General features: G+C 52.6%; 8 protein-coding genes across 8 annotated transcripts; 4 read left to right on the forward strand and 4 right to left on the reverse strand.

Annotated features, from left to right (window-relative positions):
* Positions 1-978: 978 nt before the first annotated feature.
* Positions 979-1,497, forward strand: PG994_014103 (uncharacterized protein; the record flags this gene model as incomplete). Its single annotated transcript, XM_066865512.1, has 1 exon — positions 979-1,497. The coding sequence occupies one exon, from the start codon at positions 979-981 to the stop codon at positions 1,495-1,497; it is 519 nt and encodes a 172-aa protein (XP_066708641.1).
* A 6,845-nt stretch (positions 1,498-8,342) lies between these two features.
* Positions 8,343-10,464, forward strand: PG994_014104 (lipase class 3; the record flags this gene model as incomplete). The annotated part of the gene is made up of 2 exons (XM_066865513.1): positions 8,343-9,196; positions 9,273-10,464. 2 exons carry the CDS (start codon positions 8,343-8,345, stop codon positions 10,462-10,464), a joined length of 2,046 nt encoding a protein of 681 aa, XP_066708642.1.
* Positions 10,465-11,410: 946 nt separating this feature from the next.
* Positions 11,411-14,560, reverse strand: PG994_014105 (armadillo-like helical protein; the record flags this gene model as incomplete). Its single annotated transcript, XM_066865514.1, has 3 exons — positions 11,411-14,308; positions 14,371-14,484; positions 14,552-14,560. 3 exons carry the CDS (start codon positions 14,558-14,560, stop codon positions 11,411-11,413), a joined length of 3,021 nt encoding a protein of 1,006 aa, XP_066708643.1.
* Positions 14,561-16,116: 1,556 nt separating this feature from the next.
* Positions 16,117-16,599, reverse strand: PG994_014106 (uncharacterized protein; the record flags this gene model as incomplete). Its single annotated transcript, XM_066865515.1, has 2 exons — positions 16,117-16,533; positions 16,594-16,599. 2 exons carry the CDS (start codon positions 16,597-16,599, stop codon positions 16,117-16,119), a joined length of 423 nt encoding a protein of 140 aa, XP_066708644.1.
* Positions 16,600-17,828: 1,229 nt separating this feature from the next.
* Positions 17,829-18,906, reverse strand: PG994_014107 (uncharacterized protein; the record flags this gene model as incomplete). The annotated part of the gene is made up of 4 exons (XM_066865516.1): positions 17,829-18,153; positions 18,226-18,342; positions 18,406-18,491; positions 18,553-18,906. 4 exons carry the CDS (start codon positions 18,904-18,906, stop codon positions 17,829-17,831), a joined length of 882 nt encoding a protein of 293 aa, XP_066708645.1.
* Positions 18,907-19,638: 732 nt separating this feature from the next.
* Positions 19,639-20,186, forward strand: PG994_014108 (uncharacterized protein; the record flags this gene model as incomplete). Its single annotated transcript, XM_066865517.1, has 2 exons — positions 19,639-19,651; positions 19,723-20,186. 2 exons carry the CDS (start codon positions 19,639-19,641, stop codon positions 20,184-20,186), a joined length of 477 nt encoding a protein of 158 aa, XP_066708646.1.
* Positions 20,187-20,742: 556 nt separating this feature from the next.
* PG994_014109 (uncharacterized protein) lies at positions 20,743-21,314 on the reverse strand (the record flags this gene model as incomplete). The annotated part of the gene is made up of 3 exons (XM_066865518.1): positions 20,743-20,796; positions 20,858-20,934; positions 21,035-21,314. The coding sequence occupies 3 exons, from the start codon at positions 21,312-21,314 to the stop codon at positions 20,743-20,745; spliced, it is 411 nt and encodes a 136-aa protein (XP_066708647.1).
* A 3,387-nt stretch (positions 21,315-24,701) lies between these two features.
* On the forward strand, positions 24,702-25,861 carry PG994_014110 (uncharacterized protein; the record flags this gene model as incomplete). Its single annotated transcript, XM_066865519.1, has 2 exons — positions 24,702-25,121; positions 25,253-25,861. 2 exons carry the CDS (start codon positions 24,702-24,704, stop codon positions 25,859-25,861), a joined length of 1,029 nt encoding a protein of 342 aa, XP_066708648.1.
* Positions 25,862-25,901: the final 40 nt, after the last annotated feature.

Here is a 25,901-nt window from a genome sequence, read left to right on the forward strand (position 1 = left end):
GGCGCCGCCTCTTTAGGCCCCTATCGCAATAGGGCATCTCGATACGCCGTGTCGGGTGAAGTGGACCCCAGCCCTACGCTTAGATCATAGATGGGGGCCGGATCATCAGCCCATGTTCCCGTAATCGAGGTGCCAAGCAATGGCCAAGTCCACCCAAGTTGAACAGAAAAGTTGCTTTTTGGGGGCAGAGCAGGACTCTGCTGCTTGCCGAGATGCGCAGTAGGGCGCGCTCGTGTTGTGTTTCCCGTCGCACAGCCTGGAGCTGACGCGAGAGGCTCCGCATCTGTTTCCTCGGCCATCCAATTTCCACGGCTGCCCACCATGTCAGCATCTCAGCGTGTGAAGTAAATTATGCGACCCGGCCATGGCGAGAAAGTTGATTGGTGAAACGTGGTAATTGCGTCTGAGCCAGATGTTACACTGTCTCATTAAAGCAACGGCACAGGCTGACGGTTGGCTTTTCATCTATGCTACTTCGGTAGGTCGCTGGGAACGTAGGAAGGATGGACAATCGGAGCTTAGCGCCTACTGGACCTAAAAAAGATAGATGCTGGGGGAGAAGGAAGGCAGATCTGGGGTCTCTACCGGTGTCAATCTAGATGATAGCTTATTCCCAGGCCGCCCAATTCCGCAAAGGCTGTTTTGACTCCCAACTTGCAACGACAATTTCCCTTTGGCGTGACTAAATGCTGGCAGACTAATTTGACAGTTCAAGGATCTTGCTGCGCGTCAAGCGGATAGCAACAACTTCTGCCCAAAGGACGAGTTGCGACCACCACAAGCTTCCGGCTCTAGCTGAAATGCCAGAGCTTCGCGCCGTATGATGGGTGATGGGCAATGAGGTGCAATCGAGCTCAAGTGGCGCGCTCGCGTGCCATGCATACCGAGCTCCAATTCGTGCAATCTGTTTATACCGTCGCCTTGGGATCCAGAGGTCCTCAACAACTAATATGTTCATGTTGTTAACTACCTTGGTCAATGCCCCGGAAATGTGTCGAGCTCCTGATCCGGCCCGGGCACGGCCGGACGCTCGTCACCCTGGCCTTCGTCGCCTCGATCCGCGACCGCGAGGTCTGGCGCGACGAGGATGTGGTGACCCCCGCGCTCTTCGGCTTCAAACGCCTCAAGCCCCTCGCCCTGGACAATTGCTACGCGGTGGAGTTCACGGCCCCGGAACACGGCGGCGACCGGTACTCTGGACAACGCCCGAGATACTGCGGTGGCTCCAGCTCACCGGAGCCGAGCTGGACCACTCAGCGCATCGCAAGGTCGAAGGGATATACCCCGTACTGGAAGGACGTGGCGATCGTTAGCGCCATGCGTTCGGTCGACAGGTGGGCTTACAGTCGTCGCGAAGAGATCATGAATCGAATGCCAGAAGGGGGGATGCCTCTGACTGAGGGCGAATTGAGAAGGTCTCAATCCCATTGCTCTTTCCATAACCTATTCCAAGAAGAAAGGTTGATATATAACCCAGAAACTAACCCCAATCTATAGACTCACTCATCGCCCTTGAGTCTGGTCGTTTGAGAGTCCCGCAACAGCCAAAGAGTAATCGTACTTTCGCGACAGCGAACATTGCCATAACGTCGAGGGCAGCAATATGGGTGATCATAGACGTGTTGGCTGAAGCTCAGCTCGGTTCAGGGGGTCAGAAAATCGTTGAGACGGTATAAGTCGTACGTACGTAAACGAAGCTCTTCGTGAGATACCCAAAATAAGCAGAGCCAGAGAGATCATCGAAGAGAGAAAGAAAGTTTCATTCACTAACCTAAAGGAACTGGAGGCTGATATGGGTTTCTACACGGTACCATTACAATATACCAGTATTTTTACCTAACCCAGTAGAACCAACGCGTATATCGACAGCATCGGCATTATCTTACTCGGTTTTCATCAGGTACGGCTAATGATGGATGAGCAGCAGGGAAGACACCCTAATGAGCTAGAGTGTGCTTCCATGATCTCTCGGCGCCTATGTTATTACAGGAGTTCCCCGTACATATTGCGGGATACATTTCCCCTAGACTAGCCACTATTCTTTTCTTTAAACTTCCATTCAACGGCAGCACGGCTCTGTAGAGCATCGCAATGCTATAATAACTTTGTGGTGGCCTTAAAGTAAGCCTTAGAGTAAGCTTTTGCATACAGCGTGTTTTGGATCCTTGTCTCTTCTCTAGTTTTGATGATATTTCCTAGCTGCCTAGCCCCTTTTTTGTCGATTCTAGATGGTCCACACCCATTGTCCGTAATCACGACCTGACTACTCACTTGAGGCGCTCCGCTCCTAGGTAAGGCCTCCACCGGCGATGCCATAATACCCATGGCCAATGTTGGCAAATAAAGGTGGCCACGCTCTGGAGGAAGAGGAAGCCCTATTTGAACCAAGCGTCGTTATATTGGCCTCCTACTCCAGCATCAGAAGCACAACTGTTTCCTTAGTGGGGTGTAGCGACGGACCTCCGGTCAACAAGGGCGTTTGGAAGGACCGTCTTTCGGGGTCTGTGTAGTCTCCATGGAACCATGTCTGGATGTTTAGAAGGGGCAAGAAAGGACGATTCATTGACAGGTCTACCATACTCTCTGGTTTCAGATCCTTCACCAGTCTAGGCCCTGGTAGTAGGTACTGAGGCGATCGGTTATAGCAGGATAAGAGTATCCACAACAAGGATGGAACTTGTCGATACCTACAAACGGGTGTCCTTTGGCTCTGGTTTACCCTAGTAGGAAACGTATGGTTTAGCCAAACGAACAGCCTAGAAGACTACTTTCTACTATTGTGTCCAGGCAGGATACGTAATAGTAGGTAATCATTCAATAATATAAAAACTAGGAACAGTGATAAAGCTGTGACACGTTGGTAACCAGTCGGTGTTATAGTTCCCAATTTTCAATCTAGCACCATTCCAGCGATGCTGGATAGCTGATACCCGATTATGATTGATCTGTCAGCTACCCTTTATATATGACCTCCTTGTTGAGAGTATATTTGTCTCAGTCCAGCTCTACGTTCCAGGTGCGGAACCCAAATTTCCCCTACATCATCGTCTCCCCATCTCGAAAGCGTCCCGTCAAGATGCCTAGGTACACATGACTGATGACTGGCTGAGTCTGGCCCGAGTAAAAGCGGCGGGTGCGCCATACCCTATCAGTCAGGTGCCGCATGCAATTATTCAAGTCATAATATGTATAGTGAATGTTGAAAAAATAACGTCCCGAAATGCTGTAGCGGCGTGTGCAATCCCTTGTGTGTCCGGCCAGTCATTTCCCATAGGACGGGTTGGTGATTCGGCAGCCCTACCCCAAAGGCTGTGACTGGCCTAATTCAGCTCGCCTTGCTGCCCGTTCTGCACGAATCTGATCCTGCTCCTCGAGGCTCCGAAACTTCGCTTGATACTTTCGACTTTTCGCTTGTCTCTTCTGTTTTTTCATGGCTGCTTTGACTTCAGGGTCTACCCGGTAGGGTATAGAGCTTCTTGCGATCTGCTCTAAAGTATCTGAAGTGGTCTGATCGATATCGTCGCATTTAATGCAAGCTAGGAGTAGAGAAGCTCGCAACGTGAAGCTCGCGTCATTTCCCCCAGAGTGCAAGTTGCTGAACGGACAGCCGAGACGACCTAGTAGGTCGTCGAGCGAGCCGCCCCAAAAGCCGAAGACTTCGTTCGCAATGCGAACAGCATCAATAACCGAAATGGATGGTACAAACTTGAATCCAAGAATACGCAACATCTCGAGTTCGTTTCGGACTGAATGACCAACGAGAATGACATGACGATCTTGCGGTATAACAGACTTGATCCTCTTTAGAATTTTAGTTGGCTTGAGAACTGTCGACTTCCCAAAAATGAATTTTGTTGAGCTCGGTTGATGTAAGAAGGGGATCCTGAGACAAAGTTGTGTGTTTTAATGAGACGTCCAGGTCGGATATTTCTTCCTAAGTTTCTGACATCTAATATCGCCAGACCAACTTGGCAGTCGATGCTGTTGAGAAATCCATGTCTAATGTTGCCGGTGTTTTCGAAATCAATAGCTACCAACACAGAGTCAGATGAAGCAATTGAATCTGACAAGTGTCCATTGAGGTCAAGGGCTTCGCGTAAAGTTTGGAGGTCATTTTTCGAGACACTTGACCTATTCTGTTCTTTATGACCTTCGATATCCATGCTGTTGGACGTCATGGGTCCTAATGGCCATGAGGCATCATCAATTCGTGAAGGGATTTCGTATTGGTGTTGAGTAGAGGTTGGACGTGAAGTGGCTTGCGTTGAAAATAGGCACAAAACGCACTACCTAGAAAACTGCTGGTGGGCAAAGGGCTGGTGGATCAAACTATGTACATACCTGTTTTGGTGGGGGAGAATTAGCTATCGTACATGAATGGTAGGTATGACTTGCCACAGTGCATTTTCATTGACTCTGTGGTGGGCGTGGAAGGATATGAACCATAGATTTCCCACCAGAGAAGTTCCCCACTGAGGCCCCTTTTCAGGCAACAGGAAGAGGACGGCGCAGACAGAAGGATGGTACAGTTTGCTTTGAGACGCCCACCTAGAGGATCTCCTTAACCGGTTACCTCCATGGAGTTCCACCAAAGTTTCTTAGAGCTCTGTTGTTTGCCCTGGAAACTTGATGGGAAAACTGAAAAGGAGTGAGCAATGCCAAGGCCAGCCTGAGCAAACACCGAGAGTTCATGTGATAGAAAGTGTCGAGATTAACGTGTTGTAACATTAATAATAAATATCAAAGACTTGCTGAATTCACTCCTTTGAAAACCGATTCGTTGTCATCGAATGGCAGATCAGTTGGATTGGAGCGGCAGCTTGACACTCAAGACAGCCGCAACATAACACTTCATAGGGCCATCAAAGAGTCGCGAGAGACGGAACTGTGATTGGAAGTATTTAAAATAGTAGTTGTCCATCTCATGACAAAAGCGGCGCTTTGGCCAGGGGATGAGAAGAAGGCCGACTTACACCAGGATCAGAGGATACCACAGAGAAGTTGCACAATCCTGACTTGGGCATGCCGCATGTGGATATCGAAGTGATATATTCATCTCCAGACAGCAACAAGAGCCGAAGCAATAGGCCTGCGTTGAAGGGGCTGCTGGCGGACTGGCTTCGTGGCTCCATGGACCCAGCACATGGGTATGGCACATATGGGGATATACTAACTGGACCTAGATGTGACTTGGTAAAACCATACCGCAAGTATGTAACTTCCTTTTCACATTGGGGTTTCGTTTAACAATGCTCACATAGTCCAGCCCGGCGACTCAGCTTTGACAATATGAAGGTGTCTATCCGGGTGTCGTGGTTTAATAAAAGTGAAAAGCATAATGGGGAAAAAAAAAGAAATATGCCCACCACCGGATTCGAACCGGGATCCGCTTTACTATTACTCAAAATAAACGTGCTTTACCATTAAGCTAACAGAGCCTTGAACGTGTCGTTGATTTTGGATACTCGGCGATCACTTTATTCTATATTGTAATACCTTTGTTCAAGAGTGCTTTCTTATATTCACACAAGTGAGTAGTTTTAAACTGGGCTTTTGGGGTGGCAGCTCGGACTTGGCGCCATGGTCTGCTTTGGACTGCCTCGGGCTTGGTTCCAGGCCAGTTGATAACAGCGATCCTAGCCGCGGGATCCGATTCAGAGGAGTCGTCATTGTCGTGCTCCGGTGTCGGTTGCAGGTCCGCCCCTGGGGGCCTATTAGCGGTTGGTATACTGCGCCTCCGGGTGTAGCTGGATACTAGTATACAGGCAATGCACAAGGTAAACACATATACATCGATACGTGTCAGTTTCGGCTTCATGTTCGATCTGCAATCTTTCATCTGCCAGCATGGCGCTACCCCTGATAGGACTCAGTGTGTCCACAACCACGTAATTTTAACTACATCTGCCACATGTCTAGATTGTCTAAAGAGTTTAGCATACTGCGCCTCCGGATATAAGACGATACTAATATACGCATACATACATATATACATGGTCTGTTTTCTGGCCTCGACGTCATGACATAACTATAGTACTAGTATAGTAAGCCCAGATGAACTGCATGCACTTAACCGGACCAGCCAGTCGGGCCTAGAAGAACTTAGCGTCTGCGGGATAACTGGCTAGTGAGGGTATAGCTGGCGGTAGTCCGCAGTAACCCCGGACGACGGTCCCCCTAAAACGTATAAGAACATCTGAAGAACCCGAGCTGCATAGACAATGTTGGGTCTTTCTGCATAGATTCCACCTTCAGGTAGTAATACATGAGACATGATTGCTGCGCCATTGCCGGGTATCTGCGAACCCCTTTTCGGAAGTAGTTCCTCGTACAAAACCTGGATTTCTGTTCCAACTAGCCCCCTCCTAATCTCATTTTACGACTCGGGGCTTTGTTGCGCACTATCAACCAGTGCCCCTCACGATGTCGGTTTCAATGATGGTGACGTGTCAAATAAGTCCTAATTGGCGACAAGAATAGAGAGGCGAATGTTGCAGCGGCGTAAGATGATGAAAATAACAGCCTTGCACCAACAATGTTCACCATGGGGTTTCTTCTCGGTATACACTGGCAGTATCAGTCAAGTGGCTATCCTTCGCCAGGGGATGACCTGGACTGTCCTGCAGGACTGCGGGAGATACCCATTACCATTCTTGTCCAGAGTGCGGACACTACCCGCAGATATACCTATTCGAGGGTGTTATACCGCGAATAACCTCCCGAAAGGGCCAAGCTGCTGGGGTAGAACTTCCCACCTTTCCCCTCTAGTTTCCCAGGACGCCGATTACCTGGTGGTGGGGGTTTACGGGCACTAGAAGGAGGTTTCGGCCGAACTGCTGCAGGGCAGCGGCCGGGTTTCGGTAGTGTCTCTTGTTGCACTCTAGCCATCCAGCTGCATAAATCCACAAAACCGGGCGGACGGCGTTCAGGTGCGGAAATGACCTGAAGGCTCATCGTCCATCCTAAATTCTGGGAATGGCAAGGGTTCTTGTATTTGCTGGTAATGAGTCACAGAACGGCGGCTATTAGATGGATGGATGAATCATGTATGCCTGTCAGTTAGACATGGGTCATCTTTCAGACCGCACTCTTGAATCCGGGATTTAACCGGATCGGGAAGGAATGCTTTATGACTGATTGACGCAAGACGGGCAGCGTTATGGTTGGGTTGACAACAGTAAGCAAAAGGAAAGGAGGAGTTTGTCGAGTTGGAGGGACGGCGCCGGCCCGGGAGGCATGCGGAGCTAGGCAAGTAGGCCAGTAGGCAGCCAAGTGTAGGCTGGTAGGTGCCCTAATTGCCTTGGTACCCCGCAAAAGCCACAAAGCCAGCATGCCAGCAGCCAGAGCTGATGAAGATACGAGCCCACTTCGGCGCGTTGGAAGTCTGCATGTTGAACGCGAAAAGCCGATCAGCCACAGCCAACAGGAAAATGAATTCCAAAGGCATCTTGCCGTACTTAGATTGCTGGATACAGACAGGTGACCGAACACCCCGCATGCAGCGATTTTGGCAATCAACCTGTGTCTCCAGGAGAAGAGCTCCAGTAAAAAAGCAAGCAGCACATGCAGACAGACATGCAGACATGCAGACAGACATGCAGACAGACATGCAACCAATCTGCATGCAAGTGCTCTGAAACTCTCGGTTCGAAGATTGAGTGACCAGCCTCCACAAGGAAATCAGTTGTCTCATTCAATCAGTCGACTGGAAAAGTCTCCAAGCGCCCGTCAATAAGCCTCGCGCTGCATAAGGTGCAGTTCGTCGTATGCACTACGCATCGCCATTCGTCAAATTTGTATTTTTGGGGCAGACTTGGGGCAACCGATTGGGGCTAAGCCTGTGCAGTTCAGGCCAATCAACGGCCCGAAATCCACATCGGACAGGGGGCTGCTTCTGAAAACGGGCAAGGCACATACCAACCCGCTCGCTATTGCTTGTGAGTCTTGGAGTCGAGGTCGCCCAAGGGGGGTTTCGATCAATGAGAATCGTGACACGGACAGGGTCTATCTGTCGGCAAAAAAGAGAGAGGACCAACTATCGATGTTACCTTAAAAGCAACCTCCAAATGCATCAACTTCGTTTTGTTTGTTTTCTCTTAAAAGGAGCCGGATCTTGGCCGCTTCCATATATCCATCTTTCTTTGACATCGTTGTTTCGTGTAGAGTGTATTAGAGCAAGCGCGATCGATCAGAAAGCCTCGACTATTACGTAGCTCTGATGTTGCACTGCCTCGTTTCCGCACGCAGTATTCGTATTTACCACCTTAACACGACGAACCGCTGCTTGCATTTTCTTCCGTTGTCGTTCATGCATCTTCCGTGTCAATCAGCAGTTCAACACCATGGGGTTGTTCACTAGAAGAAGAAAGAGCAGCACGCCTCATCCACCACCACCACCACCACCATCAGTATCGCGAGTGGACATTCAATCGGCCTCCTCGCCACCACTACCATGTCAATCACCACCAGAGCCGCAATGGAGCTGCCAGTCGCCACCTCAACCACAACAACCGGCCGCCCATTTTCAACCCGCTGGTTATCTGCCGCCTCCGCCATCTTGGCATACTTCTCCATCAGCAGCAAACTCGCAACCACCACCCCCGTATCAAGCGTTCCAGGACCAGAGAAACAACTACCCGCCTATCATCGTAAATCAGCATTACTACCTTGGCCAGCCGCCAAACTCGGTATGTCCCACCAGCACCACCAGCTATGGCTCCGGGACCCTCAGTAAGTACGGAATGGACCCCGTGGTGGACTTGGCCGACGGCATGATCCCGGGCACCAGCGCCCTGGTCCACCAGGTCTTCGACGACGGGCTGCCGAGGTGGCACGGCCAAGCCACGCAGCTGCTCAACCAGGGCGCCGCCATGAACGACCAGATCTCCAGCAAGTTCAACAACGTCATGACCATGATCGACTCGGACAAGTACTTTGGCAACGAGAAGGACCTGTTCACCTACCAGCAGCCCACGGCGACAACGCCCCCGGGTGACCCAGCAGCAGCTTCCGTGCCCGCCGTCGCGACAAGGGGCATGCAGTTGGTGCCCAAAAAGCACAGCAGCAGCAAAGATGCCGCATCGAAAGGCCAGACCGCCGCGGCCGCCTCGTCTCTGCTATCGTCTGGCGGCTACTTTGCCAAGGTCGAATTGTATGCCAATTCGCGGCTGCCCATGAACTTGCCACCGCTCAAACTGTACGTTATTTACCCTGGCGTCTGGTGACAACAATCACGTGCACGTAAGTCAGTTGATATTGATGCCCATCATTAGATATATGCCCACGTACCCTCTCCTGTGCCTCGCGGCGCAATACTCAGAGAAGGTGTACGAGAAGCCCGAAGGCTTCGAGCGGGACACACATGTCGACGCCGACTGGCGCACGGGCACCAAGGCCATGCGCCTCAAGTCGGTGCCCATGGACCACATGAACACCATCGTCTTCGCCATCCGGGGGACCGCCACCTTCATGGACTGGGCCGTCAACCTGAACACGGCGCCGACCTCGCCCCTGGGCTTCCTGGACGACCCGGGCAACTTCTGCCACGCCGGCTTCCTCTCGGCCGCCCGCAAGATGGTCAAGCCCGTCGCTACACGCCTGCGCCAGCTGCTCGAGGAGCAGCCCAATCGCGCCTCGCACTCGCTGCTCATCACGGGTCACTCGGCCGGCGGCGCCGTCGCCGCCCTGCTCTACTCGCACATGCTCGCGTCGTCGCGCGGGGCCGCGTCCGAGCTCAACTTCCTGACGGGCTGCTTCAAGCGCGTCCACTGCGTCACGTTCGGCGCGCCGCCCGTCTCGCTCCTGCCCCTCGCCAAGCCCGAGGGCCGCCCGGACCTGAAGAAGTCGCTCTTCCTCGCCTTCGTCAACGAGGGCGACCCCGTCGCCCGCGCCGATAAGGCCTACATCAAGAACCTGCTGGAGCTCTTCGCCGCGCCTGTGCCGAATGATAGCGGCGCTAAGAACAGCAGCAGTGGGCGCAAGGGTTCGGCTTCGTCTTCGTCCTCTTCGCATTGCAGTACGCCCGAGCTCCCGAAGAGACCGGGAAGCGGGAAGCCGCCCAAGGAGAAGAAATCCAAATCCACATCAGCACTGCCCAAGGCGTCGAAGACATCTCTCATCAAAGCCTCCTCGGCTTCTCTTGTGAGCAGCACCAAGACATCATCCAAAAAGTCGAAGTCATCGTCATCGTCGTCAACCCCACCCAAACCCACCTGGCACGTCCCGCCCAGCACCCTCAGCAACGCGGGCCGCCTGGTCGTCCTGCGGTCGGGCGACCCCCGGGCCCGGCTCAAGGGCCGCAAGACGGTGCACGAGCGCCTCGACGAGGGCGTCGTCGCGCAGGTGGTCACCGACGAGCAGCTCCGGGGCGTCGTCTGGGGCGACCCCGTCTGCCACGTTATGAAGCTGTACGCGGGGCGTATCGAGACGCTGGCGGTCGGGGCCGTTACCGTCAAGGGGTATTAAACACATTTCAAAATCGATTGCATTGGTTTTGATGAATCGAGTTCATTCATTCGAGTGAGGCGAGGTGAGGTGGAGATAAAGCCTGGGAGAAAGGGCGGTTGCAATGGTCCGTGTTGATCAATCCGGATGAGAGTTCATTTGGACGAGATGATGATGTGCATGCGCGCTTACGTGCTTGCTTGCGTGGTAATCAATTCACTCAGGGGCCGAGTTGGGCTGGTTTGATCATGGCGTGATTGGTGAGGGGGCCGCGTTCATTTCAGGAAAGGGAGGGGCTATATTTTTTTTTTACATGATACCATATAACATTCTCACGACGTTATGACAATTAACCAAGAACAGGCAATTTGATGCCAAAGTAGTTAGAAGATTTCAAAAAATGCATTTCAAGATTCTTTTAATCGATTTGCTCTTATTGTAGACAACCAATTGGATGTCTAGTTTATGTTGAAGTCTAATACGAAAAGAAGAGGATTGGAGTTGCAATCCTCGCGCAAAACTAGTTGCATCGCAAAAAACGTCAAGGCTCTCCGCGTGTGAATCTCCTCTCTGTCCGTTTCTGCTGTTCGAAAGTTGCTCCATCTCTCTCGTCTACCATTGTCTGCTCCTATGGCCCAGCAATGTGTTGTAAGGTATTATGAAAAAGCTCATTGCTGCTACTGCTGCTACTGCTATGCAAGACAAAACAAAACTGCCCCCCTTCATTTCACTCAACAAGAAAGTCTATCTACCCTTTTGATAGAATCTTTGCCTCCTGCGCCACCCGATGCTGTGCTAATCTGGAAGTGTAATCGGGGAAGTAGGAATGAAGAGATGTACAGGTGTGGGTTTACCCTCTTAGGGGCGACGTAGGAAAAGAAGAGGAAGAAAGTGTGAAGTGGGTGACAAAAGGGGGTATCCATCTCATAATATGACAACACTGTATGAATCATAAACCAAGTCCTTCTTAGATGAATCGGACTTCGTTGAATGTGCCGGCGCGGACTTGTACCAGACTCGCCAGCTCCAACAGGAAGGCTTGGAAGATGATCACGTTAGTGATGATATGGGAGACCGAGGCCTGCTCCTCTTCCGGCTGCTCAGCCCGAGCTTTCGCACCCGGCGTCCCACTGCCCGCTTCTTCCTCTTGGCCGTCTTCATTCGGATCCTCGGGCGCGGGCGGCATGTGGACAGTCTCACGTCCACCACCACCACCGACAGTCGGTGTAGCATCGGCTTCTTCTCCTTCTCCTTGAGCATCGGCGGTGGCCTGTGATTTGCTCTGCGGGGTAGACGGCGCTTCGACAGCATCCTCTGTCACGTCGGTTGCGGCGGTCGAATGTGTTGTCACCTTCTTGAAGTTCAGAGGGATAGGCGCGACATCCTGCTCCTTCGGCAAGCCGACCTTGCGGGCCAGGATGCTCTGATCCACCGCGGCGAAAGCGGCCATCTGGCTCGCGACGGGGCTGCCGCGCCCGCCCATGCTCGACGGCGCCCCTTCTTGTTGGCTCGCGGGCGAGAACGAACGGGCCGCCACGCCGCTGCGGCTGGGCGTCTCGTAGTTGAGCGGGAACTCCTTGGGTGGGACCGGCAGCGGTTTCGTGCTCATCGTGGCCGAAGTGACCGACGCGTTGCTGGAGCTTCGATGCATATCCTTCCGGCCCCGGGGGCTGCCCGAACGGCTCGGGGTGCCGCTGCCCAGCTCAGAGAGGAGTCGCTGCGCGAAACCCTCGAACCCGGAAGGTCGTGCCGGCGATGCGGAGCGCGGGTCTTCCTGATTCGCCAGCTCGGGCATGGGCGTGGCCGTCTTGGAGCCGGCTCGGACGGGGCGGTTAAGCACGATCGTGTCGGCCGTTTGGAAGGCTTCGCGGCGCTGTTGGACAAGGTCTTCGAACCTCGGGATCGACCCGCGGTATGACGTGACTTGGTTTGCAAGAGTCTCCAGAACGGTCATAATCCGCGGAAGAGATGAGGTTTGCCAGATTGGTCGTCGCCGGCATCGAGTCATCGCCTTCAATTTCTCCAGTTCTGCAGATTGAGGAGAATCTGGACCCGGCTCAGGAGATTGCGCAGTTTCCTCATCATCCTCGAAAGCATACTTGCTTGGATGGCGCAGAAGCCACCCTTCGATGCTGATGTAGCCGCATATAGCCAGATCAATGATAGTCTCAGTTAAGGCCAGGTTTGTTTCAACAGGATTGAGGAAGAAAGAAGCCAAGATATCGAGCAACGTGTTCCAAAGGCGGTCTTCTGGGCTCAACGTGTGATGTGGCACATCCCGTGGGGCTCCAGGCAAGCTATCCGGGATCCCAGGCAGTTTTTGGTTGGTAGTTGATAGCTTTGGTGCCACTAGCTTTAACGAGCAAGGGTGGCTCTCGAGTCTGGACATCGTGTCCTTCAGGATACTGTCATACACTTCGTCGAAGTTGTCCTGCCCGCCTACCGATCCCGCTAGGGTGGTCAAGAACTCGACTTCTTGATCATGGGCTCCACGGGTTCGCTGCGCAGAGTTGCCGAAAATTTCCTCGGTGCGAAGCAACGTCACGACAGCATAGCGGTGATGTCTCTTAAGAATCGCTGCCAAGAGCTGGAGAGTCACGCTTACGGTCTGGTGGTTTTGGGATTTGAGACAAGAATGCATCAAGTCTACGAGGTTGAAGAGCAGAGGTGTATAGTCTGCCACGGCCGTCTGGGCTTTCATCATCGTTGCGAGGTCCAGGGATTTCCGCTTGCGTGCAGCGCTTACGGCCGGTTCGGCGCTCGTCGACGGCCGGTTCGCGGGGTCTGGCAATGCGAGTAGATAGTGGAGGATGAGGTTGATCATGTCGGGATGATCCAGCGCTTCCAAGATCCTTCTTAAGTAGGTCAGAACGGCAACCGAAGAACCTCCGTCCACGTCCGAAGACTGCAGCAAGGAGGGGTATAGGAGCTGTTGCAGGAAGATAACTTGGAAATGTTCCAAAAGCGTCGATTTGACTTCGACTGAGCGACAGTGATTGAGAACATCCTGCCAGAACAGGAGATGTGACAAGAACGTGTCAAGATGGAGTTGAAAGTCGGGTGAACAAGAGCTCACGATCTCGAATGTAGAGGTCGGATGTTGGTAGTCGGAGAATGCAAGAACCGGAGGGAGGTTCTGGGGCGGATGATCAATTACCAGCTTCCTGCTGAGTTGACTGTAGAGTGCCCCTAGGCCAGTGGCCATCAGGGTCGAGAGGTCACTCTCGACGATCCATTGTTCCAGCTCAACCGAGCTGGATGCTGACTCGATTATGTAGAGTAGGCCCGTCCTAGCAAAGTCGCCCACCTTACCCTCGTGGTGAATGTAGTCCATTAACAGGTAGAAGAGCGGAAAGTCCTGCTTTTGGGTTTTGCCGGCAAACTTATCCCTCTCGTCCTGGAAGTCTCCATCTTGCGCGGCACCGTCGTGTCGATGCGTCTTGAACCAGGCGGAGAGGATGGTCGGGTCGAGACGGATCTTGGTGGTAATGTTGAAGGCGAGCTCGACGACGCGTATTTCGGTATCGGTGGCCAGGCGCCTGCTATTGGCGCCCGTGATGCGGATCAGCAGGTTGGTCAAGCTGGCGGAGAAGGCGTCGTTCTCGACGAAGGCCTCCTCCTCGCTCTCGATCAGGGTAGCAAAGAACAAGACGGCCTCCTTGACGATCCACTCATTGTAAGAGGAAGTTGCTATCTTGGCGATGGGGACATAGATCTGCTTGATTGCGCAGAAGCTGATGCAGGGATGGGGAAGAGGTCGTCGGGACTCCTCGACGAGAAGGTTGGTCAGCTCCTGAAGGCGGATTTCGAGGTTCTCGGCGGCGTCGATATCGTGGGACAGGTTGGTGGTGTTTCGCCATATTGACTGTAGAGATTGGCCGGATGGATTAGAGGCTGGTCGCACGCGGTTGAGGCTTGATTGCTTACCAGGAGCTGGCTGTACTCCTTCTCGAAACGATGTCGTCGCTTGATGGGGTCTCGGGCGGCATCCTTGCTGGAGTTCCCCGAGGCCAACGGGGTATGGGCTAAGAGGCGCGTCCACTGCGGCGGCAGCGTGTCAGTTCTTGTGGACGGTACGAGGGCAGTGCGGATGCAGGCGGCGACTCACGAAGTCCATGGCGTCTCTAGAGGCATCTCTTGGGGGTGTTGTGGGAGATGGGAAGTCGTTCTCAAATGATCGAGGTTCCCATCTCGCGCGGGTTCTGGTTTGGAGTGCATGATTTCAGATGTCAGAGGAAATCGCCCTAAAAAAGGCTTAAGCTGGCCCCTGTTATGCACGACCTGCAAATGGCTGCATGTACCTCCAGTAGGTACCTTCCAAGGGTCCTTCGTGTCGGGCTTTCAATCGAATTGACGTGTTCCTTGCAAGACATAAACACGTTTGACACCCCCGCCATTCTCATTTGCATTCCCATACTCCGTACGGAGTAGATCACGCGGCAATCCTCCAAAAGGGCTGAACAGTTGCCATCTTCTTGATTTAGTCAGCCCTGAGTCCACCACAACCTCAGCTGGTTAGGTAAGTAGTTAGACAGGTAGACCCTGCTTCCACAACCAACCTGTATCTCAAAAAGGTTCGAAGCATCCAGCATCCCGGGCTACCTAGTGAAGCGCCAACTCTACGCACTCCTCCCGAACGGCTGGAACGGTCCGGCCACGATGACCGACCGACGAGTAGCCCGGAGGAAGCTGTGACCGTTGGCAGGCTGGGTCGGGGGTGTTTTGTGTGGCAGACCCGCTATTCGCTATTCTTGGCCCGCTTTGACCGAACCATAACGGAATAACGCCTCTCGGACCGTCCAATACACGTCTAAATCGGAATCAACGTTGAAGAACTTTTCAACGCTTCAGATTTCTAATACCTAGCTATTCAAGCGTTGATTCCATGGTAAGTACACATTGAAGGCTTTGGCGGACGTTTATTCCAGTGTATTAAGTGCTTAGTCGAACTGCGGTTAGCCTAAGCGTTGATTGATTAGATCCAGGCTCTTCACACAAGCTTGCTAGAGCTCTATATGGCTGGGACCCGGAATGAAGAGATCCCATCCAGCCTTCAATGAATTGCCAGCCATCGGTAGAGCATACTGCTGATGAAAGGACCCCTGGGGCCCAGCAGTTCCGCCACCTGAATTACTGTACCCGCCTGGGCCAACAGGTTCGCGACCGCTTCCACCGCCCGACGTGCCGCCACCGCCGTCTGGATCGGGGGTTGGCGTTGCCACAGGGAACGGTTTATAAGGCCCACGTTCCACCGAGGCCTTTCTATAATTTCGTTTCGATGCCAATGCAATTACAGAGGGGTCGATTGGTGCAGAGACATCAAGGCCAGGATAGTAGAAGGAGTTCATCGCTCCTTGGTCTGGGCGCAGGGTTGAGTCGTAAATGGGATAGGCATAGCTGTAGGTGAAGCACGGTCAGAATATCCTGAGGCAGTTGCATGAAAAGTCGGGGTGGGGGACGGGGACAAGGAAAATCAAACTCACCGGTCGCGTTCATCCGCCGGTCGACGCCAAATATAGGAGTGATCTATATTATTTATTCGCTGAGTAACGACACCAAGATAGATGGGGAGGCCGCGCACGAGTTGGAACAGAACACGGTCGAATCCAGGACTGTTGACTATCACTCTTTCCGCTTGTTCATTATACGAATAGGGAAAGTTGCCACCTTCGATCAATGGATACTCATGCACGCGGGTAGTTGTTTCCTCAGCTGGTAGGTTTCGAGCCTAGGATCGGTTTGTCCGTTAACGGGTGGGAGCCCAGCCATAAGGTAGGGCGGGATTCTGTTGTGCAGCGAAGCGAATTTGTTGCAGTTGTAATTGTCGAGATTTATTATCTTGGTCAACGTATTAGGATCGTTAGGATCCACGCCTGCTGGGTCGAGCGGCCAAGTAGTACGCTTCACAATCCTGCCGCGAGGAGAGACAGTTGAATTGTGGGAAATGAAGTCAAGCCGGTCAGTGAAGTTGCTGGGGGCTTGGGAGGGAGGGTTGGCAGCATTATCCAAGTTGGCAACGTCGACGACGGAAGATGCAATAGGCAAACTACTGCCGAATTGAGCCAATAAGGCGGCCACAAGAATCCAGAGCTGAAAGGATGATGTTAGCGATGAACCATCATAATCACCAGGTATGTGGCGTGATCCTACCATCATGTTTGCTTCGGTTCCAAGGGCGATGGTGGATGACTTCAGTTGTAGGCGAAAGGGTGCTGATGACGGTGGTGGGTTGACTTGACCAAGACCTTATTGCACGTTGGCATGAGATAGTGATTATGAGTCAGGAGGAAACACATTTCATGGGGAGGAACGAGAGCTGGCCTTTTATAAGCTGAATATGGGCAAGGATTGGTGGCAGAATGTGAGTTATTAATATTCAATGTTCCAACTTCATCCCGTGTTGAGATCCTGTAAAGATGGATCAGTCTGTCCCTCCCCCCCTCGACAGACTTTTCCCACTATTACACGGTTTACGTACAAAGGGTACACGAGTGACACAATGCCTGTCAAATATTTACCAAGTCACGATCATTAGGTACCACAGGAAACACGACAAGGCCAGATGGGGTGTTTCTATTGTGTCCTATAACTCCTTCCTCGACTGAATTGCTTATGTCAGGCAGCCATACCCGCCGATTTCACACCTGCTCCTTTTGAGAGTGGTACGCCCCATGAAGAAGATCATTGCCATGGCTTCGGAGAATCCGTGTCGCGGTGTCGTATCCAATCCAGAGCAAATATCGGTGTCTGGTAGCATTGCGGTCACCTTGTGTGACAAGGGCAGTAGGGCTAGGTTCTGATTCAGCTAATAATTGACTATGGCACTTCTGGGGGCTCTGATCTCTCTCTCTCCCTCTTTTATAGGAGGGTGATTCGTCAGGCTTATATACACTCCTTTCAGCATCCTTTTTTCCCCTTAGCCGCCGTACCCTTCAGGAATGTAGTTATCTGTTGGGCCGACATGCATGCCTCTGTTGGCGTGCGTGTGACACCTTGTGCTTTTTCTTGGGACGTGAGAAATGTCAGTTCGTGGGTTGCGGGTAGTGAAGGGGGTTGATGACGAACCTTTCATGTCGAGCTACTGCTGGTCACAGTGGCTGTCGCCATTGTTGACTTCACCGAACGCCTTGGACTCTGGCTTCGGCTTCGGCTGGGGCTGAGGCTTAGGTTTGGGCTTAGGGCAGCCGGTGGTGTCGTAACAGACCATTATACCACGTCAATTATATATGAAGTTCTACAACATATTGGTATAATAGTGCCTACAGAACAGATCCTAGCAGAGTTTCATACAGCAAAAGACACAGACTGGCTAGATTGCACATCTGTTTATACAGTATCATATCCCATTTCGGTGTATGCCATCAAGGGCAGCAAATGTCTGACCCCTACCAATCCGTTCTATGGGCTGTGGTTCTCGTCTGTCTTTCGTCGACAACTTCAATCTTGTTGTGATTTCTGATATTGGCACTAGTGGGGCGCACCATGTGATCCTGGATGTTGCTCGTAGATTGGTCCGTGGTCACGTCGTCGAGCCGATAGGACGCTCCGCGCGGTCCCAATGATGCGCTCAGGTCGCGAGATGGCTCGGCGCGTTTGGGGTAGACCTCGCCGCTGGATCCCAGGCTCCGGAAGCATGGGAGCTTGGCCAGCAAGGAGCGGAGGGCGGTCATCGCAGCGGCGAGGATACTGGTAGCAATCTCGAGGACGGAGCTGATGCCGGCGCGGTTAGCATTATATCATCGGAAAAGGAGTTCGTATCACATGTGAAAGGTGACTACTCACTAGATAGTGGCTTCGACTGTCGTGTTGATGACATTCGGCCCAGCAATTCCAGTTTCCGCTGTCATCTTGGCTACTGTAATCACATACTTCAGACGTATTATGGTCATGACAGCGCTTCTAAACCGCCTTAGGTCAATATCCCTCAATCCAGGTGTTTTCATCGATGGATTGTTCACTTACACTAGCCCCAGTCCAAGAAGACCCAGAATTGAGAGCTTCAGTTTCAAGGGCACCTGAACTTTTCGTAGTATGTAGATAGGTGATAACTACGACTGATTGTTAGTACACGAAAGAGTTCAGCGCATAGCGGATGAAAGGGGCACGTACCGCAAATATGGTGGTAAAAAAGACGTCGCCCGCTGAAATGACAATCCCGGCGGTGCCGATGACACTGACCGGCATACAATTACCCGGCGCCGTTCCTGTCAGGTCCCAGGCTTTCGCTAGCGGACGACACTGCAAGGCGAATACCAAGGCACTGCCGAGGAACCATACCGCGGTGAGGACCATGCACGGCACCAGGAACCACCGCACTTTGTACATATCCGTGCTACCTGCGAGCCGGTACAAAACGAGACCCACGCCAATCTTGGACACGCCGGATGCGAGGAGGTAGACAACAGCGGCGATGGTGAAGTACTTGGCGGCATTCATCGGATCGAAGGTCGGTTCCGGTTCCATGGTGGTGGCCCCAATACCATACCTTCTCGCTGTAAGCTCCATGGCTCCAAATAGCACGAATTCGACCTATTGAAACAAAACGATGAGCACATAATCTCCATATACTGCTTCCCTTTTCCCTTATCCTTCTTCCAGGCGGGAATTCTCCAAACAGTTCGCGGCCGCCAGACTCGGTCACACTGAGAAAACATACAAATGACAAAAGCATCGCGAAGTCATCATAGCCAATGGCCCCTTTAGATCTCCGGACCATAAACCTCAAGCCCACTGCTATGCTGTCAATGACGATGAAGGTAATGACGACCGGGAAGTAGGCATCGGGCACAGCCATGGTATAGACTACGGCAACAAGACTTGGAAAGAGAGGTGAATGCGATTGAAAGAACGATTGATCGTGCCCGTCTGGAACTTCCCGAGCGGCAACGCACTTGATTATAGGACGTCTGGGCTACATTTCAACGATCGCTGTTACCGCTCCAGAGGGACCAAGCAGGATCCGACCGGGGCCTTTTGCCACAACGGACCGGGGGCGGGAGACTCTGAAGCCAGGCCTTGCCAAGTATCAGGTATAAACAGGGGATCGACAGGTCACTTCTCAAAATGGAGACTTCCAAGTAGTAAGCTAATGCGGCTGGGGAATCCGTTGCCATAAACGTTGATGCTCCGAGCAGTCGCTCCGGGCATATTCTCGATAAACAGACTAGATGGCTCGATGAGCATGGAGATAAGGAAATGTTTGCGAAGAGTACCCATGAAAAGCAACTAAAACTCGTTTCGGGATATCAGAAATAGAATATGACAGAACCTGACAGGAAGGGGGACGCCTGTCAGTATCCTTCACCACCACGTCCACCATCTTGAACCAGACGACGGGCAAAATATTCATCGATCTCACGTACGAGGACGGCGCCGCCGCCGCCGGCAAGGACAGACCCGCCCCCCTCTGCCTCAAGGGCTCCTTCAACCCGGCCGTGGCGGACCGACGGCAACACGAGGACGAAGTGCTGAAGCACTACCTCGCGTCGCTCACGCGGCTCGGCGGGCCGGCGCTCGACTGGCGCGGCGACGAGGAGGTGCGGCCCGAGTACCGCAAGTGCGTCCTCTCGGGCATGGGCTGGGTGCTCACGCCCGAGCAGATGCAGCGGGGCGAGCGCGTCCACGCCATGGTCGAGCGGTACGCCGCCGCCTTTGAGGACCACAAGGTCATCGTGCTGATCGAGGTTTTGCCCGACCCACCTTCGGCTTCACCGGATTCGGATTCTTCCCTGTCGTCATCGTAGTATAATAGTGGATTAGTTATGTATGCCAATTGTTAAAGAGGTTTCCAATCCGGATTCTTGGAGTTATTGTCCTAGTTCAATAAACGACTTACTAATTATTAACTGTACCATGCTTCCAGTCCGACTGCTTGCATCATACAAGTTCTATGCATACGTTGCATCAAGATACACGATCCTCAGGCCAAAGCCAATGGGGCTGGCAAAGATGAGCATAATGGTGAGATGCTGTAGCACCTGACAGGTTAAGAGGACCTCAAATGAAGGTATTGAGTCTCGTACTGCCACGATGTTTGCGGAGCATCAACTATTCAACAGCCCTTTTGGGCGCCTTTGGTTCACTATGCATAAAAGATGAAAGCATTTCTGTTCTTTTGTAAAACGAGTGACTCAAGTTAGATTATCGTATACTGAATCATACTCCTCATACTCCATTTTGAAAACATCAATCTGATCTCCAGGCATTACATTTTCCACCCCGTAAATCTCGTATAAGCTCCGTAGAAACAACCGTGAATCGTCATGCTGTTGCTCTGGATGCGAAGAAGAGAGCTGGCATTTACAGCAGGCTACTGAGGGCGACGCAAGGGAGGCCGACGTTGACAGCGCCGTTCTGTGTTGATTGTGTCAGAATGTTGGGTGTTACCCACAGAAAACGGGGTGAGGCTTCTTACCTGCTCCGAGCCGGAGTTCTGGCAGCAGGCAGCGGTCTGCTCGCACTGGCTGTTGAGAAGGTCGGAGACACCGATTACTATTTTGTGAGGTTGACGATTAGTGTTCATGCTTCTATGGTTTTGCAAAAGAGGGATGTGTATGTGTGCGTGTGTGTGTGTGTTAGCATGTGAACTTACGGGCAGTGACTTCGAGCTTGGAGCAGCCGTCGAAGAGACCGAGGCCGTTGAGGGCGCCGCCGCCAAGGAGGCCGGAGAGGATGCCGGACGCTGCGTTGACCGAGTCGCCCGAGTAGTCGGCCTTGTTGCAGCAGCTGAGCTGCATGTAGGTACCGCACTGGGTTTGGGCCTGCTCAACGGTCGTCTTTTTGTCGCCGGAGGTGGTGCGAGCGGCGATTTTCTGGGGCGCGGCGGCGGCGAAGGTGGCGAAAGCCATGACGACGACGGTGGTGAACTGCATTTTTAAGGTTGGGTTGGTTGGTTTTGGAGAAGATAAAGAGTGAGTGAGTTGAAAGATTTGGTTTGGTTGGAAAGGTGAGTGATGATTGGAGATCTGATGCGTTGGATGCTGCTGATGATGAGAGAAGTTTGGGATATTGACGTTCGATCATGCCATCTTATATAATCGATTTCTCCTGAGTTTTTTGACCCCCCTTCTCCTCGTCGTCATCCATTGATGCTATACGCAGCTTCTACAACATGACTTGCATCATACCCTGCGTCATCCTCGAAGCGGAATGCCTACGATGACGATCGGCAATTGAGGGTGTATTGGGAATGGGCTGTCTCATCCCGCACCACCTGCCAGAATAGGGTGGCGCGACTTAAGGGGTTCATTCAATGTCTCACGCCAGGAACCGCCAAAAAGCCTCACACGTACTAGAGACCCAGGAAAGGGTCGGAATGAAGGTGGTTGAACTCGTCCCCGAGATGACGCCGGGTCGGATTCCGCGCAATGGCATCATGGTATGCTCGGACCATATGATCAGTAGCCGGTTTACCTGGCATTCCGGCTCACGATCATAAAATTCTGTTGATGACAGCATCAAGACACTTCCCACAGATGGCAAGGCGGCGCCACATGAGTGTCGCACGTGAATATCTTGGCCTCAAGGGATTTTCACTCACATCAAATTGCTTTTCAGAGATCTTCGTGATCATGCTGAATCCCTCTCATCGCAGTTCTCCTCTTTCCTCTTCCTTCATACACTACCACCACCATTCCTCTCATGCCGCGATCACGACAACTAGCAGTGATTTATGCCTCTATATTATCACTATCTTATAACATGGGCAGAAAAACGACCCTCGGGATGCAGGCTTCTGCACGCATTACTATGAGAGACCAAGTCTTCTCTTTCGAGATGCCCTCATTTTCACTATACATCTTTAAAGTCCATCATACAGCCCCTACTTGAAGACCTGTGGAGGACTCGGCTCTGGTTGGGGGAACGGGAAAGTACTTGAGGAGAGCCGACTCGACGAGAGCCGGGTCGACTGGGGGCCTCGAGTCGCACAACAGAAGTTTGTCCATCTTACCCACTCCCCTGAAAGGAAAGTCTAGCCTAGCAAAACTGATTCGGCGAAATCAACAAGCCTGGGAGCGACAGAGCAGGGGCCAGTTTTCTTTCTCGCGTAGCGCGTGCTGAGCTCGCCGTTTGATGTACACATCGTTGCTGTCGACGGCAACATCAGCAAACGCGGCAGCGTAGGGCAACTTGGCAGAACAGTTTTTTCTCGATCTTCCCGTTGCACGGTGCTACTGGTTCCTGGGTTACATCCTGGGCAATGGGCTCGTGATCGAGACCGTGGAACCAACAAGCAGGACAGTCAAGACAGACCCTTGCAAAAGGGGCGTCCCTCACGAACTTGGGTGTCTTGGACTTTATCGTCTTGATGCGGCACAAATGCACATTAACCTCGAACAGACGCATGGGTTACCAAGAATGCCCATCAACAAGCACGCTTCTTTTTGCACACTTCCCGTCGGAAATAAGACTGTACTAGTCAGATCGGCGAAATTGGAAGACTTCTGACGTGTTTCCATCTACATGAAGCCCGCCATCCCGCCTCGGGACTGCTTCCCGACGCTTTCCATTTCCAGATTGACAGATTTGACAGATCACCAACAGGGGATTTGCTGGGCGAGTCGAGTAAGCGGATGTGCTTCCGCTGGTGCAAACATTCGGATTTGTGCGCGATTCCAGTGGCAGATATGGTGCGATAGATTGCGAGATCGATGCAAGGTGCGGAGGGAAGCAGCATGCAAATTTGCGGTAGGTCCCAGGTTCTGCGTTAGATTTGTGTGTGTGTCCTTCGTATCACGAGACTTTGCAGGTTTGCCCGACTCTGGCGGCAGCGTGCAGGTTCAGCCGCTGCAGGTACACACCCACAAGCTTGACTAAGTAGGAGGGGACAGAGCCTGGCCTACATACATAGTTAGTGCTCACGTTCTTTTCTTCGGAACATTTGCAGCTTAAGCCACGCTCTAATTTGAGCCTATGGTTGCCATGATGATCCCGTATAGACTCGGCTGCACCCTTGAGTACGTGGGTGGCAGAGGTTACCCTCGACAACGAGGACTGGAGCTATTGAAACACATTTAGAACCAATCAAACCGCTGAAATCGATCACTGCGCCCGTTGATCTTGACATGGATTGGGAACAGCGGCGGGATGGTGCAGCGTGCATCATGCCTCGTGCCGGTGGCGTCCTGATTGGGACTGGGAGCTAGCCTAGCTGACCCCTGAAAGTGAAAAATGAAATCTCCGTTGGGCGCGGGTAGAAACCTAGGGATGATTAACTTCTGTCCGTTTGTCGACGGCGTCGCCAAATCGCCAAGTCTAGAGCCCCTAACACGCCTTGGCCTTACTGGGCGGTTCTGCGCAAACATTGCAATTAGCCCATGCTCTCTGCCCGTGTCATCTGGTGTGTTGTTCACACGTCCAAGTCCCCTTCTAGTATGGTCTGTTTGCGGTTCAGCTGGGACGTCATCGTCGTGACGCTGTGAAATCCAACGTCGTCTTATTAACCATGGGATGCAAACAAACAGTCGCACCGGACGGGCAAATCTCGCGCTACTTCTCAAGAAAGGAAAGAAAGAAAAGAAAAAGAACTATATCCTTTTCCCGAGCTCAGAGGAGGATGATGGCGGTATCCGTGTGAGACATCAGTACTATATCCACGTCGGACGACAACCGGCCCTTTGGCAGAGCCCGACATCGTATCGTCCTGTCTCAGAGGCTTCTCATCAGGACAGGTGCAGAAGTGGCCCTTCGTTCGCCGCATGGCTTTCATGCTCGAAGGCTACGGGTTGTCCAGAGAGGAGGAGGGCCATGCACAGCACTCAACTTGATTCATGGCTCATTTGGAACGTGCCCCGAAAGCACGGCCGAACCGGCGGGACGTTGCATCAGTGACGGAGTGTCTGTGGTCTACTACCCATCTGGATCCTGGACCCTTTGGGGCAGGCATGCATGCAAACAGAGCTCGCGCCATGTTGTCGTGGCTACATTGATATGTTTTCTGTCTACACAAACCGACGACGGGAGTCTATAAGAGGTCCAACATGATCCAGAAGAATGATGTTCCTTTCTCTCAGAAGCTCCATCACAATTCAGTTCAACGGGGACTCGTGGCAAATACACTCTTTTGCATCCATCATTGCTTCTACCCAGTTCCTCGAACCAGCTCCTCGCTCAAGTTCCTCGACAATCCTTCGAGATGCCTTCCATCACTCACTTGGGTGCAATGGCTTTCAGGTTGGTCTAGCCTCCAACATGGACATGCCTCGCTCTCCCAATGCTAACTATCGTGCAGCACTGCACTTGTTGCTGCCCTGGCCCCAATGAATGGCGACCCATACACGGTGACTGCCTGTGGGCCCGAATGCGGAGCTACTACCGTGTACTCGACGGTGACTGTCTACGGAACCGTCTACGCAGGCTGTTCGGAGAGCACTATGCCTTTGACCACCTACAATCCCACCTCTGGCCTCTCCTCAACCATGGCCTGGTCGTCTTCACTGACATCCGGCACACCTTTGAGCTCGCCCTCCCTCAGTAGCACCCCTGGCACTGTCCCCTTGAGCTCTTCTAGCACTCCTTCCGTGTCTCCTTCTTCGCCGGTCTCTTCTCCCACCCCGGCGACAAGCTCTTCGGCACCTTATGGTTCGTCGTCGACCCCCATCAAGTCTACGCTCACCTCCACCCTGATCATCACCCCCTCGATCAATGTCACGACCACCATTCCTGGTAGCACCATGACCGTTCCTTACTCCTCCCCCCACTGCCACTTATCCTGAGACGGAGACCACTGATAGCTGGCAAGTCACTTTCCCATTCCAAACTCATTAGTCTGTCGATACTAACATTAATCCCACTTGCCAGCTCTTCTGAGACTGAGAGCACTACCATCACTTTGTCGTCCACTGCACCCGTCATCTGGACCACCACCTACAAGTGGAACTCCACCATCACGGTTCCCACCCAGTCGTTCCCGACTGCACCAAGCTCCAGCAGTAGCGCCATCTCGTCGACTGGCCCCTACAGTTCTTCTTCTCCCACCCCTTCCAGCTACCAGTATTCCACCTCCTCCTACTCTACTTCTTCTTCTGGATACACCTCTGGCATCTCGAGCACTGAGGCCTATTCCACCACCTCGAGCGCATACAGTGTCCCTACCTCTTCCACACCGTTCTCCCTCTCCACCAGCACTGTTACGCTCACATACTCCTCCATCCCAACCCAGAGCACCGAGTCGACCAGCGGTACCGCCCTCAGCTCTTCTTCCGTCTACACTTACTCGAGCTCCAGCTCCGGCTCCAGCTCCGTCGGCACTTCTTCCACTGGAGTGACTAGCAGTAGTGTGATTATCTCTACGTCAACCGCGACTACTACCTACACTTACAGCACTGTGACTCCGGTTACCTCCAGCACCAGCCTGTCGGTCTCTACATCTACCGTGACTGCTTCCACTTACAGCACGGTGACCCCCCGTCACCTCTAGCAGCAGTACCTATGGAACATCTTCCACCCTTCCCGCCCAG

This window comes from Apiospora phragmitis, assembly GCF_038363925.1.
Source record: "Apiospora phragmitis strain CBS 135458 chromosome Unknown utg000013l:1.0-2965645.0:1.0-2969333.0, whole genome shotgun sequence".
In the NCBI taxonomy this organism is placed as follows: Eukaryota; Fungi; Ascomycota; class Sordariomycetes; order Amphisphaeriales; family Apiosporaceae; genus Apiospora; species Apiospora phragmitis.